At 41.9% G+C, this 13,413-nt stretch overlaps 1 protein-coding gene across 1 annotated transcript in view; it reads right to left on the reverse strand.

The window, feature by feature from the left end:
* Window positions 1–895: 895 nt before the first annotated feature.
* The window catches only part of LOC142196195 (transcription factor CP2-like), a 34,094-nt gene continuing 21,576 nt past the window's right edge, over window positions 896–13,413 (reverse strand). The window contains exons 8-15 of the mRNA XM_075266415.1: window positions 13,048–13,136; window positions 10,853–10,925; window positions 9,207–9,300; window positions 7,335–7,425; window positions 5,642–5,739; window positions 5,396–5,538; window positions 3,346–3,397; window positions 896–933 (exon numbers count right to left, since the gene is read on the reverse strand). Of these exons, the coding sequence (XP_075122516.1) occupies window positions 896–933; window positions 3,346–3,397; window positions 5,396–5,538; window positions 5,642–5,739; window positions 7,335–7,425; window positions 9,207–9,300; window positions 10,853–10,925; window positions 13,048–13,136 (678 nt within the window). The remainder of the gene's footprint in view (window positions 934–3,345; window positions 3,398–5,395; window positions 5,539–5,641; window positions 5,740–7,334; window positions 7,426–9,206; window positions 9,301–10,852; window positions 10,926–13,047; window positions 13,137–13,413) is intronic.

A 13,413-nucleotide genomic window follows, 5' to 3' on the forward strand; every position in this document is an offset into this window, starting at 1 on the left:
ACCTTTCTAGATTTCACATAATAAGTAAACAAATAGAATATTCACTGATAATAAAACAAGTATTTGTAAAAATGTCTGGTGGAATTTTCCCAAGATAAAAAGGATGTTAAAAAAAAAAAAAAAATAATAATTAGCTAGAAGTAGGGGATTAAAGGGATGTTGCTCATGGGGTAAGTTAAATTAGGCCGCTCCAGGTTGGTCTAAACTTCACCTGTATCCTAGAACATGGAGCTCATTTTTATCTTATATTTTTATTATTTTATTTATCACATATAAGGGAAAGAAGAATCTAGATGTTAGAAAAGTCCAAAGTTGTTTTTTTCCAGGCAGCTACTATAGTTTGTTTGCCCTCATGAATCACCTGTTAGCAGCAGACGATACTGATTTTACAGAGTGCCCGAAAATTACATTTTTTTCACCTCCCAGTCATTTCAATGGGAGTTATCAGGTACAATCCACCTGAGGAATGAGCAGGACTTGGGGACGGTTTGCATATGGTCAGTTTAAAAACCTCTCATTTCAATGGGTATTTAAACCAAACCGCCAGTGTTTGCATGCAGCCTCTGCACCTTGAAACGGGCTTTCTTGCATGGAAACAAAGTCCTGCATGTCTGACTGTGCAAAGAGAAAAAAGGTTTTACAGGGGGAGGTTGCATATGAACACTGGCGGTTTGCTTTAAAACCCCCTTAAACGCTCAATTTGCTTTGAGGAAGGGCACATCAGATGCATTAGCAGCAGGAGGATGGCTTAAATACAGAGTAAGGGTTGATTCACATCTGCATTCCGTCCTGGGGAGTCCAGTTATTCAAGTTTTATGAGTCTATAGGAGGGCACCAAGAGACCAGCTCTGTGTCCTCAGTGAGGAGGAGGACAAGGTGGATCTTGTGCAGGACCTTATTTCAATACAATGTGGCAGCCATCATTGGTTTCAGCTGTAACAAGAAAAAAAAAAAAAACAACTAAATATTTAATAAAATTTTTTATATATAATATATATATTCCGTATTTTTCGGACTATAAGACGCACTGACTATAAGACACACCCAGGTTTTAGAGGAGAAAAATAGGGAAAAAAAATTTTCAGGCAAAAAAATGGTAAAATATTTAATATATGGGAGTTGTAGTTTTGGAACAGCTGCAAGGCCACATTGACAGGTGACCCTGCAGCTGTACGGGGATGTATAGAGCGTTTTTTTGTGGGGCCCGGTGTACTTTTTAGATACCATTTTGGGAAATGTTTATTGCTTAGATCACCTTTTATTTAATTCAGAGGCAAAACAGAGAAAAACCCGGCAGTTTAGCACTTTTGATTTTGACGTTCACTGTACATAAAAATATTAGTAGACCGGGCATTTTCAGACACAGGGATACCTAATGTGTATGTTTCACAGTAATGTTATACTTTTATATGTATTCTAGGGAACTTTTATTTTATTTTTTATTATATTTTTTTGTGTTTTTTTTTTTTACTATTTTAAATATCCCCCGACTAGGGGGCTTGAACCTGCAATCATTTGATTGCAAGTCCCATAAACGGCAATACAAGTGTATTGCCGTCTATGGGAGACTCTATACATTACTATCGCGGAGGGTCATAGACCAGCCGCGATAGTAATATATATCTATGACAGGCCTGGGAGCCTTCATTAGGCTCCCGGCTGTCATCGGAACAGGTCGGCTCCTGCGGCCTCGCCGTGCAGGAGCCGGCCTGCATCACTAAAGGTATGGGGCCGGTGGGGGGGGGCTAACTGACTGCTGGGACCTGCGGAGGAGGAGTGGATTTGCAGCATGGCCGCGCTACTGCCACCACTGGTTTTCTTCAGCGGCAGTAGCGCGGCCCCGGCAGCTAAGACAGTCCCCGGCATCTGCTGTAATAGACCGGCGGATGCCGAGGAGTGTCTTAGCTGCCGGGGCCTGCAGTATTGTCACACTCCTGCCGCTGAAGAAAACCAGCGGTGGCAGTAGCGCGGCAATCTGCAGGCCCCGGCAGCTAAGACACTCCCCGGCATCCGCCGGTCTATTACAGCAGATGCCGGGGAGTGTCTTAGCTGCCGGGGCCTGCAGATTGCCGCGCTACTGCCGCTGAAGAAAACTAGCGGTGGCAGTAGCGCGGCCATGCTGCAAACCCACTCCTCCACCCACATTCAGACTATAAGACGCACCCTCATTTTCCTCCGAAATTTTGGGGAAAAAAAGTGCGTCTTATAGTCCGAAAAATACGGTAATTTTTTTCATTCTTAGGAGCAGTGGGGGTCTCAGCAGTCAGGCCCCACGATTGGAAATTTGTACTCAATCCATGAATAGAAAATTTTTTTGGCCCCTTTAAGTCACACCCCATAGCATGGATATATCCTCAGGGTTTTTTGCCACAAACTAAACCAGAATTCCAACACATTTAATATATGCTCGAGTATAAGCCGACCCTAATATAAGCTGAAGGCCCACATTTTACTATTTTACCATAAAAAAACTGGGGGGGGGGGGAAATTTAAAAAAAAAAACACATTAAAGTTCAATACACCAGCAATGTGTGCGAAAAGAATCTTATACAGAATTAAGCTGTAGTGGCTTACTACAAGAACAGGCCAAAATACAGTAATACAGGGACTGAGGCATTAACTAGAGCAGCATACTAATAAACTGCGACAGTGGGAATAAATAAAAAGGCAACTGATACAATGTGACTGGGCCTCCCTGTAAGATGACAAGCACAAGATATAGCACCACTGAGGCATTTATGAGGACTGCTGATCTTCCAGGAATGGCCACTAGGTTTATTACTAGAATGACAATACACAAGCACTCTCCTTCTAGCTGAGGGGCTTATTCGGACCTGTCATGCCCAAGCTGGATAACCTCTCCTTAAAAGGGTCTCCCAAGGAACTCAACCTATTCCCTAAGCCCTGGGTTCCTAACCTTTAGCTCACTGTGAGCTACATTAATCTTTGACAATAGTTGAGGGCCACATTAAAGGAAACATTTGCAATTTCATAATTTTTCTCCACATTTATATTAGTGGTATCCTATTATCCCATCTAAACTGGCACTGCTACGAGGATTGGATAGATATTCAATATTGCCAGCCATGTTTATGGCCATAATTGAGGGTTTGCATGAGCAACCACACAGACTGGGGCGAGACAAGAGCTACTGGTTGGGGGACCACAGTGATAAATGAATAAGCTTCTAATTGCTATAAATCCATCCCCCACAGGGCATGGGAGCCAAGCTAAAACAGCTCAGCACAGCCACCTAATAGGGATGGGCTATATCTAGATATGGGCTATATCAGTGGGAGACGCCATATACTAAGACTTAGGTAACTACAGAGAATTGTGTCCTACCTTGTATTGTTTCCAACACAAAGCATGCTTCATCCTGAAAATTTTGGATCATCTAGTAAAACAAAAGAAAACAAGATGTTGGCTATGAACATAAGATATTCCATGGATTCCACGGCTCAATACACACTCCTGTTTACGCCCATTAATTCAGGCCTAATCAGGAGCGGGTTACTGTGACGAAATGCCAATGTACTACATCGGCATCCCATCGTAGATGCCGTGCCAAAAAAAAACAAAAAAAACCATACAAGTGGCAGAAAGCTTTTGCACCATGTGAACTAGCCCTTAGGGTCCCAGTTACTGATTCTCACCAAGGAGACCCATTAAGTGCACGAAGACCTATATTCAGACAATACTCCGTGGAAAATGTATGCAATTAGTTCATGCCAGCCCAACCAGGGACAAATTACTAGCATAAACTATAACAGAAGAAACGAAACCTTACGTATCGTTTGCTCCCCTCTAGCGCTGTGCTCCAGTCCTCCCTGCAGATGTTTATAAGGTACAGTGATTGTGTATGACTGCAAGAGTGACATGGTGTATACCATCATTGGCCTCAGCACTAAGGCTTGGTTCACATCTGTGTTGGAGTCTCAGTTGGAGACTACATCAGAGTCCCGAATGAAGATTTTTTTCGTCCTCAGCCGCTTTCAATTTAACCGGTTAAAGACAAGGAATACCCGATAGACCCCATTACAGTCAAAGGGGTCTGTTGGGCTCAGTGTGTAACCGCCGTTCTAGCAGAGGCAGTTTTAGTGTGAACCTAGTGTAACATTTATTTTCCCCATTTTGACACCACTGTCTTTCAAGGTGTGTTATTTGTGAGACGAGTTCTGTTACCAGCATCCTTTCAGGGAACGGATAACGGATTAGCTTGACAAATTTTGCCCCATTCACTGCAGTATAAATAACACTAACTTTATTCTGCAGGCCGTATAATCATGGCAGTGCCCAACATGTATTTTTGGGTTACCATTTTTAAGAGACAATTTTAGGGCATATAGAATTTTTTTTTCTTCAAATTCTGTATTGTGGGTAATGGAATACAAAGATAGCAGTTTTGGTAGAAACCACTGTGAGGCTTAGTTAATGTGATTGCAAATGTTATTACAATGCAAACTAATATGCGTGATAATATGAAAAAAAAAAAAAAAAAAAAAAAAAGAGTTTGTGGTCAATGAGAACACTGGTCAGGATCATAGTCTCTGCATGGCAGTCAGTTATAGCTGGATCCCCCTGCAGTAATCACATGGGCACAGCTTCTATGCCGAAACAAGTCAGAATAATAATGTACATGTACAGCATTGTGCCAAGGTGTTACTAGGATTTGTACACAGTCTGGCACTAGCAGCACCAATTGAACAGTGAATGTGTAGGGACATACTGCCACAATGCAGAATGGAGGAAGAAAAAAAAAAAAAAAAAATCATATTTCTTATATGTATTTGTATTTCTGGCCCATCACAATATATAGCCACCTTTTCCAAGCCCATCTCATGGTTTATGCCCCCATTTCCTAGCCCATCACACGGTATGACTTAGCCCCTACACAGTGAAATTCCATAATACTACTACACTATATAGGCGTACATGAGTCTACTGTGACCCTATCCATTTCCTTCAGGGACAGAAAAACCAACACTAATGTGTGCAGGAGCTACACCACCAGTGCTCATGTCCTCTGCAGACTCCTAACAGTGCTTTGATATGTCAGAATAGGTTTATTTTTGGAACGTGTTGTGCTATTATAGGTCAGCATACAGGACCTGTCCACCCAGTGAACCAAGACAACTTTCACACGGCTGAGATTGGGCTGTGAGAATCGGCCCATATATCAATTGGAATTGGTTTCCTAAACCCTGCTTAGCCATGCTGAAATCTTCCAGATACATGAACAGAGTGTCTTATGTCAAACTCAGCCTAGGCAAGCAAAGATGTGAATTTACTCTAAGGCTTATAGCTAAAGGGTTTATATGAGATACACAAAAGTGATAAAGTTACTTACAAGCCCCCCCCCCCCCCCCCCATCTCTCATCCATCTGTGACTTACCTGATCAGTCATAATAACACGAATGCCTGTGGGCCCCTGCTTGTAAATCTGGTTAATCTGATGAGGAGAAATGTTGAAGAGTTGGGCAAGCTTTTCACTTAATTCCATACATGTCGGTTCTTCCAGGTAGATGGCATGATACACTGTTGAAAAAAAGGTCAGAAAATGTAACATGTACCAAAATGCATTGTAACAAATAAGTCATTGGCCTCAGGCATGGGTCAGTGCTGCAGAATCATATGTTACCATTACCTTGCTCGCTATTTTCACGGTTCTGCTGCTCATGTCCCCATAGCTGCTGTGACTCTTTGCAGACATAAATTGTGAGCCTGGACGGTATCACCCTATGGTGTAGAATGAGGAGATGAGGTCATGTGTGACAAACCTTAAACTGTATCTAATTTAGCCAAATGATTATCCCCCTGAGAAAACAAGCAGCTTCTGCGAATTTCAGTCATTTATGACTCATCATGTGATATCTTATTCCTTTAAGTTATTATTGCTTTCCCAAAGAAACCCTTTAAAGAGTAGCTGTCACTTTAGCAAACTTCTTAAGTGTCAGAACTTTGGATTGGTGGGGGTGTCCAGGTGCTCACGCACTTTAAAGGGTTGTTTCTTCCAAATACTTTAATTATTTAAAGGGATCCCATCAGTCAGACAATTTTTTTTTGTAGGTACCACGTCGGAATAGCCTTAAAAAAGGCCATTAGTCTCCTAGCTTTCGTAGTCTCCGTCGCGCCGCTGTTCACCTACAATCCCGGTTCTTGTCGGCATGCAAGTTAGTTCTTTCGCAGCACTGGGGGCATTCCCAATGCTGTGAGAGAACTCCAGCGCCGCCGCCTCCTCTTCAGCAGTGTCATCTTCAGCCTCTTCTTCCGGCGATGGCTTGTAACTTCAAGGCCTTGGGCAGAGCAGACTGCGCATGCCCACAGGCCACGAGAAATGGCCGCTTACAATACTGTGCAAGCTGCCATTTTCTCGTGGCCTGTGGGCATGCAGTCTGCTCTGCCCGAGGCCCAGAAGTTACAAACCATTGCCGGAAGAAGAGGCTGAAGAAGAGGCAACGCTGGAGAGTTCTCTCACAGCATTGGGGACGCCCCCAGTGCTGTCTGAGCGTTGGGGCCCACCCCAGTGCTGCAAAAGAACTCATTTACATACTGCCAAGAACTGGGATTGTAGGTGAACGGCGGCACGGAGAAGACTACAAAAGGTAGGAGACAAATAGCCTTTCTTAAGGCTATTCTGACATGGTACCTTTAAAAAAAAACAAAAAAACGGATATGATCCCTTTAATACTGTTAGTGGGGCCTTAAATAAACCACTAGTCTCTCCTCAGGCCTCCATTTTCAGTGATGGAAACTTTCTGTATCCACTTCACCAGTAGCATCAGTTTGTGCTAGCAGACCACTGCAGCCAAATCACAGGCATCAGCAGTAAATTCTTCAGTAATGGCACTGCCATTGTGAAGAGGTCACCGGTTACATGACTGCTGAGAACTGATTTGCTGCAGTGGTCACCTGGCACAAAGACAAAATGAAGTGACAACACTGGAAACAGACCTGGGGATGAGAGAGTACTAGTTTATGTGGCTAGATCTTGAGTATGAAGATTTGATATGGTGCAAGAATACCCCAGCAGAACTATTAAAATGCTAAAAAAAAAAAAAAAAAAAAAAAAAAAAAAAACACAGACAACCCCTTTTAACAAAAGGGGCAGAATTCCTTAACAGCACTGCCCTTTCAGCTCTGTCCTGCCTTCAGTGGCAGCTGAAGATGTCCTCAATCACTTCCTTAGACCCATCTTCAGCTGCCAAGTAAAGCCAATTGGAGCTGAATGGGTCTCAATTTGAGACATCAGCTGAACAGCCACCCTATTGAGGGAGAATAAGCCATTTGGTCAGGTAAAACACCCAATGCTAAAGCCAAGGACATTAGTTCACCTTTCTTTCAGTGCGTTGAACAGCCGAATCCCATCTGCAGGGCCACAGATCTGAATTACATCATCCTTAGTTAGCTTTAATAAGTCTGTCCCTGAAACAAATGGAAAATGTTACATTGGCTTAGCATCTTTAGCAGTTGGTAGGATTAGATTTAGTGGCTAAAGGTATTGGATCCATCATCTACAAACCTATATACAAAAAAAAAAAAGGGACTAATGCCAAGAATAAAACACTAAGCCAACCACATATTAGGCTGCCGGTCTGTTGAGTCATGGACACAGATGTGAAACTCAGCTTAAGAAGAAATAATGCATATTTTAGGCCAATTTTTATACATTTCTTGTTTTACTTCTATGGCTTGTCAATTAGAATCAATGTGAACAGGACCATTGGGAAACAGATAAATGCAAGCGCTGACTGCAGATCTACTCTATATAGTGGCGGTGTGACTGTCCAGCCGAGGACTCGAGCCTGAACCCCATCTACCACACAGTTTATAACTTGTCTAATTGATAGGTCACAAAAGTAAATCCTTTAAGGGTACATCCGCACAAGACTATTTTGTTGCTAATTTTTTAGTCACAGAAAATCAGCAGCGAATTCTTGTGAAGGATCAGTTTTTGCAACGCCATTGCCTTTACTCTGAAAAAGTTTGCAAGCTGTGACTTAAACCCACAAAATAAATTGACATGCTAAGGGTTAAAATCCTGCAGGACAGGTCAGAGTAGGTTTTAGTCACAGAATGAGGGAGAGATTAGGTAAACTAATCCACTATACTATGCCAGTACGGTACAAAGCTGAGGATAGTCGCCAAGACTAGACTGGCGGGTAACCTGCTGTAAATCTTGTGTGGATGAAGCCCGAAGAGAAAATGTGGGCAAGTTAATTTCCCATACTGACAACTGGATTCATTTTGTTTAGTGGAGCTCTGTCCGGTTTTCCTTGTTAAACATTATTTAATATCTATAAATCTCTATCTCCAAGCACAGCCTAATTTCCATCGCTGGGCTTTGAGGACTGCCCCCTTCAAGGGTCCATCCAGGCATATACCCAATCTATCCATACAGAGATGCAATTATGCAGTTTTATACAGAGATCCTATTACAATTATTAGGAACTGGCACAATACTCGCTGAGCACCATACAGTTGTAGGGGGAGCTGCTCTGCCCAATGTGCAAGAGCATCTCTCCATGTCCGATATCAGGTTGGATGAAAAAGCATTGCTGCAAGGACACTTTAAAAAGGTATTCTTAAAAGGAGTAAGCAAGAGAGATCCGCTACTTCTCCATTCAACTTGCTGGTCTTTGGCAGCCTCATAGAAAAGAAAGGGGCAGAAGCACACGACTGCTGCTCCATAGACACTGGAGGACCTGGGACCCTCCCACTATTATAGGGACCCTCAGTGGTCAGATACTCATGCCTATATCGTGCAACATAAACCATAACTTGGTATTTGAGGAGTCTTCAAATCTGACTGGGGGGGGGGGAATAAAAACTGAGGAGTGATCATAAAGGGCTTTATGACTTTATGGGGGGGGGGGGGGTGAATAAAAATAAAGTCATCATAAAGGCCAGTCAGATTTGATGACTCCTCAAATAACTGGCAGTTTATATGTATATGTATAGCAATCCTGCCAAGGTCTGGGACAGTGAGGAATGACTTGCTAGGATTAACAGGAGCTGCCTCTGCTTATAGTAAAGTGTGTCTAGAGCATTTGCCTTTCCACCCAGAACGCAGTATTTTATGCTCAGACATTTTTCACCCATGTGAGAGAGAAGTATACACAAGTCTATTGAGCAGGGGAGGGAGAGAACAGGTTGCGGGAACGTGAGACAGCACTGCATTAACACTTTTCCTCCTAAGGAGTTACCTGAGAAACCTGTGAATAGCCACGAGAATGCAGAAAATCTATTTCTATGTAGCCACTGTTGTGCCTCCTCAGGGGTTGATGTAGGCAAGAGACTCTGCAAGACAAATACATCGAGAGCTCCAAACTCTATTCTGTACATTACGCAACAAAACCAGTGTCTCACTGAGAACGGCATTTTCTCTTTTAGAAGATTTTGTTCAACCTGCAATAAGGTTCAACTCTAAGGCAAATATTATTTTGGTAAAACTGCTCAACCTGACCTTAGGAGTAGAGAAAGCTGCACACCAGACAGGTTATCAGCACAGGAGGTGTGCACAACACTAGCCGTGTGTCAGATCATTGAACAACCCTTTTCATGCGATACATCAGGTTTGTAATTCTGCAATAGACCATACCCATAATGGTAGATAGGTGGACAAGCAGGACTGTAATCTCACTCCTGTAATATATTAGTATCCCTGGACTTCATCTCTCCTAACACCCATTGTGCTATTTCTGCTATTCCTCCAAGAAACTTATACATAAAGCTTGGTCTATGTGCCAACATGTGTTGAGCAACAAAGTCACACAAATGTCAGAAGGAAAAGTGTTGGCTGTAAAAACAGTCAAGACGCATGCAACTTCCATGTCTATGGTATAAATAAAAAATTCATGTGACTATTAGAGATGAGCAAACACTGTTCGGATCAGCTGATCCAGACAGCACGCTCCCATAGAAATGAATGGAAGCACCTGTGACGCCGGCAAAGTCAGCGTCACAGGTGCTTCCATTCTTTTCTATGGGAGTGTGCTGTTCGGATCGGCTGATCCGAACAGTGTTCGCTCATCTCTAGTGACTATCAGTCAGAATCAAACACATTCCAGTCTGCTGAGATTGTTACAGCACATGGTACAAAATAGCACTAGAGAGATACACTGAACTTTTTGAACACAACATGTGTCGCTGTGCAGTCCGGGGCTAAACCGACAGCGTAGGGTGTGCCCCTGACATCTCACACTATCCTGTCAGACCTTACAGCCCTTTGGCAAGGTGAACAATAATACCCAGTAGTCAGTTTATTCACTGAATTCTAGGAGGAAGAACAGAGAAACAGCACAACATAGTTATGAGAGAATTGAAAGTTGCAAGCAGAGGACCTCTATTGATCCTGTGTGTTTTAGTAAAGAAGATCCCACTCGTAACTGGATCTTGGCCAGAGAAGCGAGTAATATCCCATGGGCTTTAAAAAAGTTATATAATCTCAACACCCTTTTAGCTGTTCGTAATAGGCATTCATCATGCAAACTGTAGTAACTGTTACTTTGCTCACACATTCTCCATATGACAACTACAGAAAAATATAAAATTGACTAGCGCCATAAATGCAGTGTAAGGCTGCCTTCACACAGTAACACTCCGCTCAGACACGTATACACGTTCACAGTGTGAGTGCTCAAAACAGATCCCATTCACTTCAATGTGTGCCAGCTTATGTGTGCTACACAGTGAAAGCAATGGGAGGCTTTTTAACCCATTGATTTCAGTGTGTAGCATGCGTAAGCCAGCACACATTGAAGTGAATAGGATCTGTTTTGAGCGCTCATACTGTGAACGTGTATACATGTCCACCACCCACGTCCAAATCTTACAGAAATGAAATCAGTACCTGAACAGCGGTCATTCCTGAACTTACATCCACCATAGGTGTGGGTGGCTCAGGTAGATTCAGAGAACAGCTACTGGAAAACAAAAAAGAAACTGACCTTACTACCATGTTACATACAGGATCATCATACTGGATATATAGGAGCGTTTCAACACTAAGCATGAAGGAAAAAAAAAAAAAAAAAAAAAAAAGAAATGGATGACCATAAAACCTTTTAGCTTACATAGCATGAACTCACTGTAGCCTAATGCTGGGTATGATTTACTGTATCTTCTGGACTATAATATACACTTTTTGGCAAGGGGGGGGGTTGGGAACCCTTCTAAAAAGGGCCTTATAATCCAAGGTCAGGAAACTCCTGCAATGGCAGACTACCATGACTGCTTACACAATGATCAGAAATAACGCTGATAAATCGTTTTAGCTGATCAACAGCAATCGGTCAGATCAGTGCAGGAGAGGAGGCTGCATATTCCATTCAGCATGGAGGACTGCATGAGGACCACAGCCCCACCAACATGTAGGTCCTAACACCGGACAAGAAGCAGAGACAGGAAAATGAGGTGGAAGATGTGAAGAAAATTAGTTGATGTAATAAGCATGTGATCTATCATTTGCACATGACATTATGATAGGCCCCTTAGACATTCATCTTGTTTTGCTGCTTCTTCTGACTAGCATGCTGAGAGGGGCTGTTGGAGTAGAGAATATATATATATATATATATATATATATATATATATATATATATATATATATATATATATATATATATACAAAAATCCACCCTCTATAATATGTAGTAAGGCTTTGTATAATGTGTGCTACAGAGCATTTTATTCGCCTAGTGTCAGGGAAATTTTTATTTATTTTTTTAATACAACAGTCACCACCACCAACTTACCTATCCTAGACTACCAAAAATAAGGCAATAGACCAAAGGATAGTTATACTGACCCCTCCACTTCCTTTAACCACCAAAGAAGTTTTAAAAAGTAATTTATTTTTTTTTTATCTATATGTGGTGTCTCCTCTAGGAGTTTTGAAAAATGCGATAAAGACAACATCTGCAAGGCGTTTGTATGTTCTCCCTGTCTTTGCATGGTTTCCTCCGGGTACTTCAGTTTCCTCCCACACTCCAAAGACGTACTGATAGGGAATATAGATTGTGAGCCCTATAGTGACTCAACACGTTTGTAAACGCTGCAGAATATGATGGCGCCATACAAGTATGGAAAATATTTATAAAGGAAATGTCAAATGGTATATTACATAACATATATTGCATAACTTAACAGACATTAAAATGGTCAGAAAGTACCGTTATGTGAGAGCTATGAAGAGGAGAATATTGTGGTTGGCTAGTCTTAGGTTAGTGTTTATGAGCAGCTATACAATTCCCTCCCATATATAGGTCAGTGTACGTTCACAAGGATTTAGAGGTGAAAAAAAAAAAAAAAAAAAAAAAATCAGCATCATGTGAAATGAGCTGCAGATCTGTCCTTTTCAGATGAAGCCTGGACAGTAGTGCCATCGAGCACATGTACAGACTGGGCATCTGCACGACAGCTCAGCAGAATTTTCTCAGCTTATGAAGAGCTCAGCACAGTCTAAATTCACTAGATTCCATGAAAGACAAAGCTACGACAGACATAGCCCTGTAGAGATCAAGAATAGAAGGATAATACAAGTATAGACTGCAAGCTTAGCTAAGCAATTTATGCCCAAAATAAATTGTGATGTCTCTTATTTAAGGGGGTTGTCCCCTTACCTGGTCCAGGGATTGCTTATGGTTGGTTGACCTGGGGAGTACTGACGACATCACAACCCCCAGGTCAAATAATCTGAAGCAGCATTTTCTTGGACTAAATAGGTTGAATAATTTGGCACAGGGAGAGCCACTCATTTTATGTAGGTGCCCCATCCTACCACCTAACTGCCAACTACAGGGAAGAAACTGTTGATCATAGAAAGGACAAAGTATGCATGGAAGATATCAGACTCCAGGGAAAGGTTAACAGTGATCTCATGATTCTGATAAAAATCCTAATGACTGAAATAAATTTATCAAATTCCATTACAAGCACAGCCCTACAGTAAACAGTGATTTTTTAAATTTATTTATGTAAAGGTTACAGTTTGAACATTGCTATAATATCTATGTGTAAGGCTCCTGCACACAGAACACAACTTACCCTTCGCCAACTGTAAAACTACTGTGTGCACTATTAAATCTAGGGGAGAGAGCATTTGGGACAAATGCGGTATCAGGCCACGGTGAGCACTGCAAACACAGAAGTAATATATAAGAATACTGAAAACCTTTTCATAAAAAAAACAAAAAAAAAAAAAACATTCTTTGCTAACACTGTACTAACCCATCACCTCCAGGTTTGCACCTAGTCTTTCTGCTGCATGAGGCAAGAGCGAAGGAATCCCCTTCCCCCTCAATTAAGCTCAGTTCATACTAAAAATTTCACCCAACACAGAGGACTCGGGAAGTGGTAGTGTACACTGCCCATAAACCCAAAGTAATAGATACTGAGAATTATATCAAGCAT

The sequence above is a fragment of the Leptodactylus fuscus genome, chromosome 2 (genome assembly GCF_031893055.1).
Source record: "Leptodactylus fuscus isolate aLepFus1 chromosome 2, aLepFus1.hap2, whole genome shotgun sequence".
NCBI lineage: Eukaryota > Metazoa > Chordata > Amphibia > Anura > Leptodactylidae > Leptodactylus > Leptodactylus fuscus.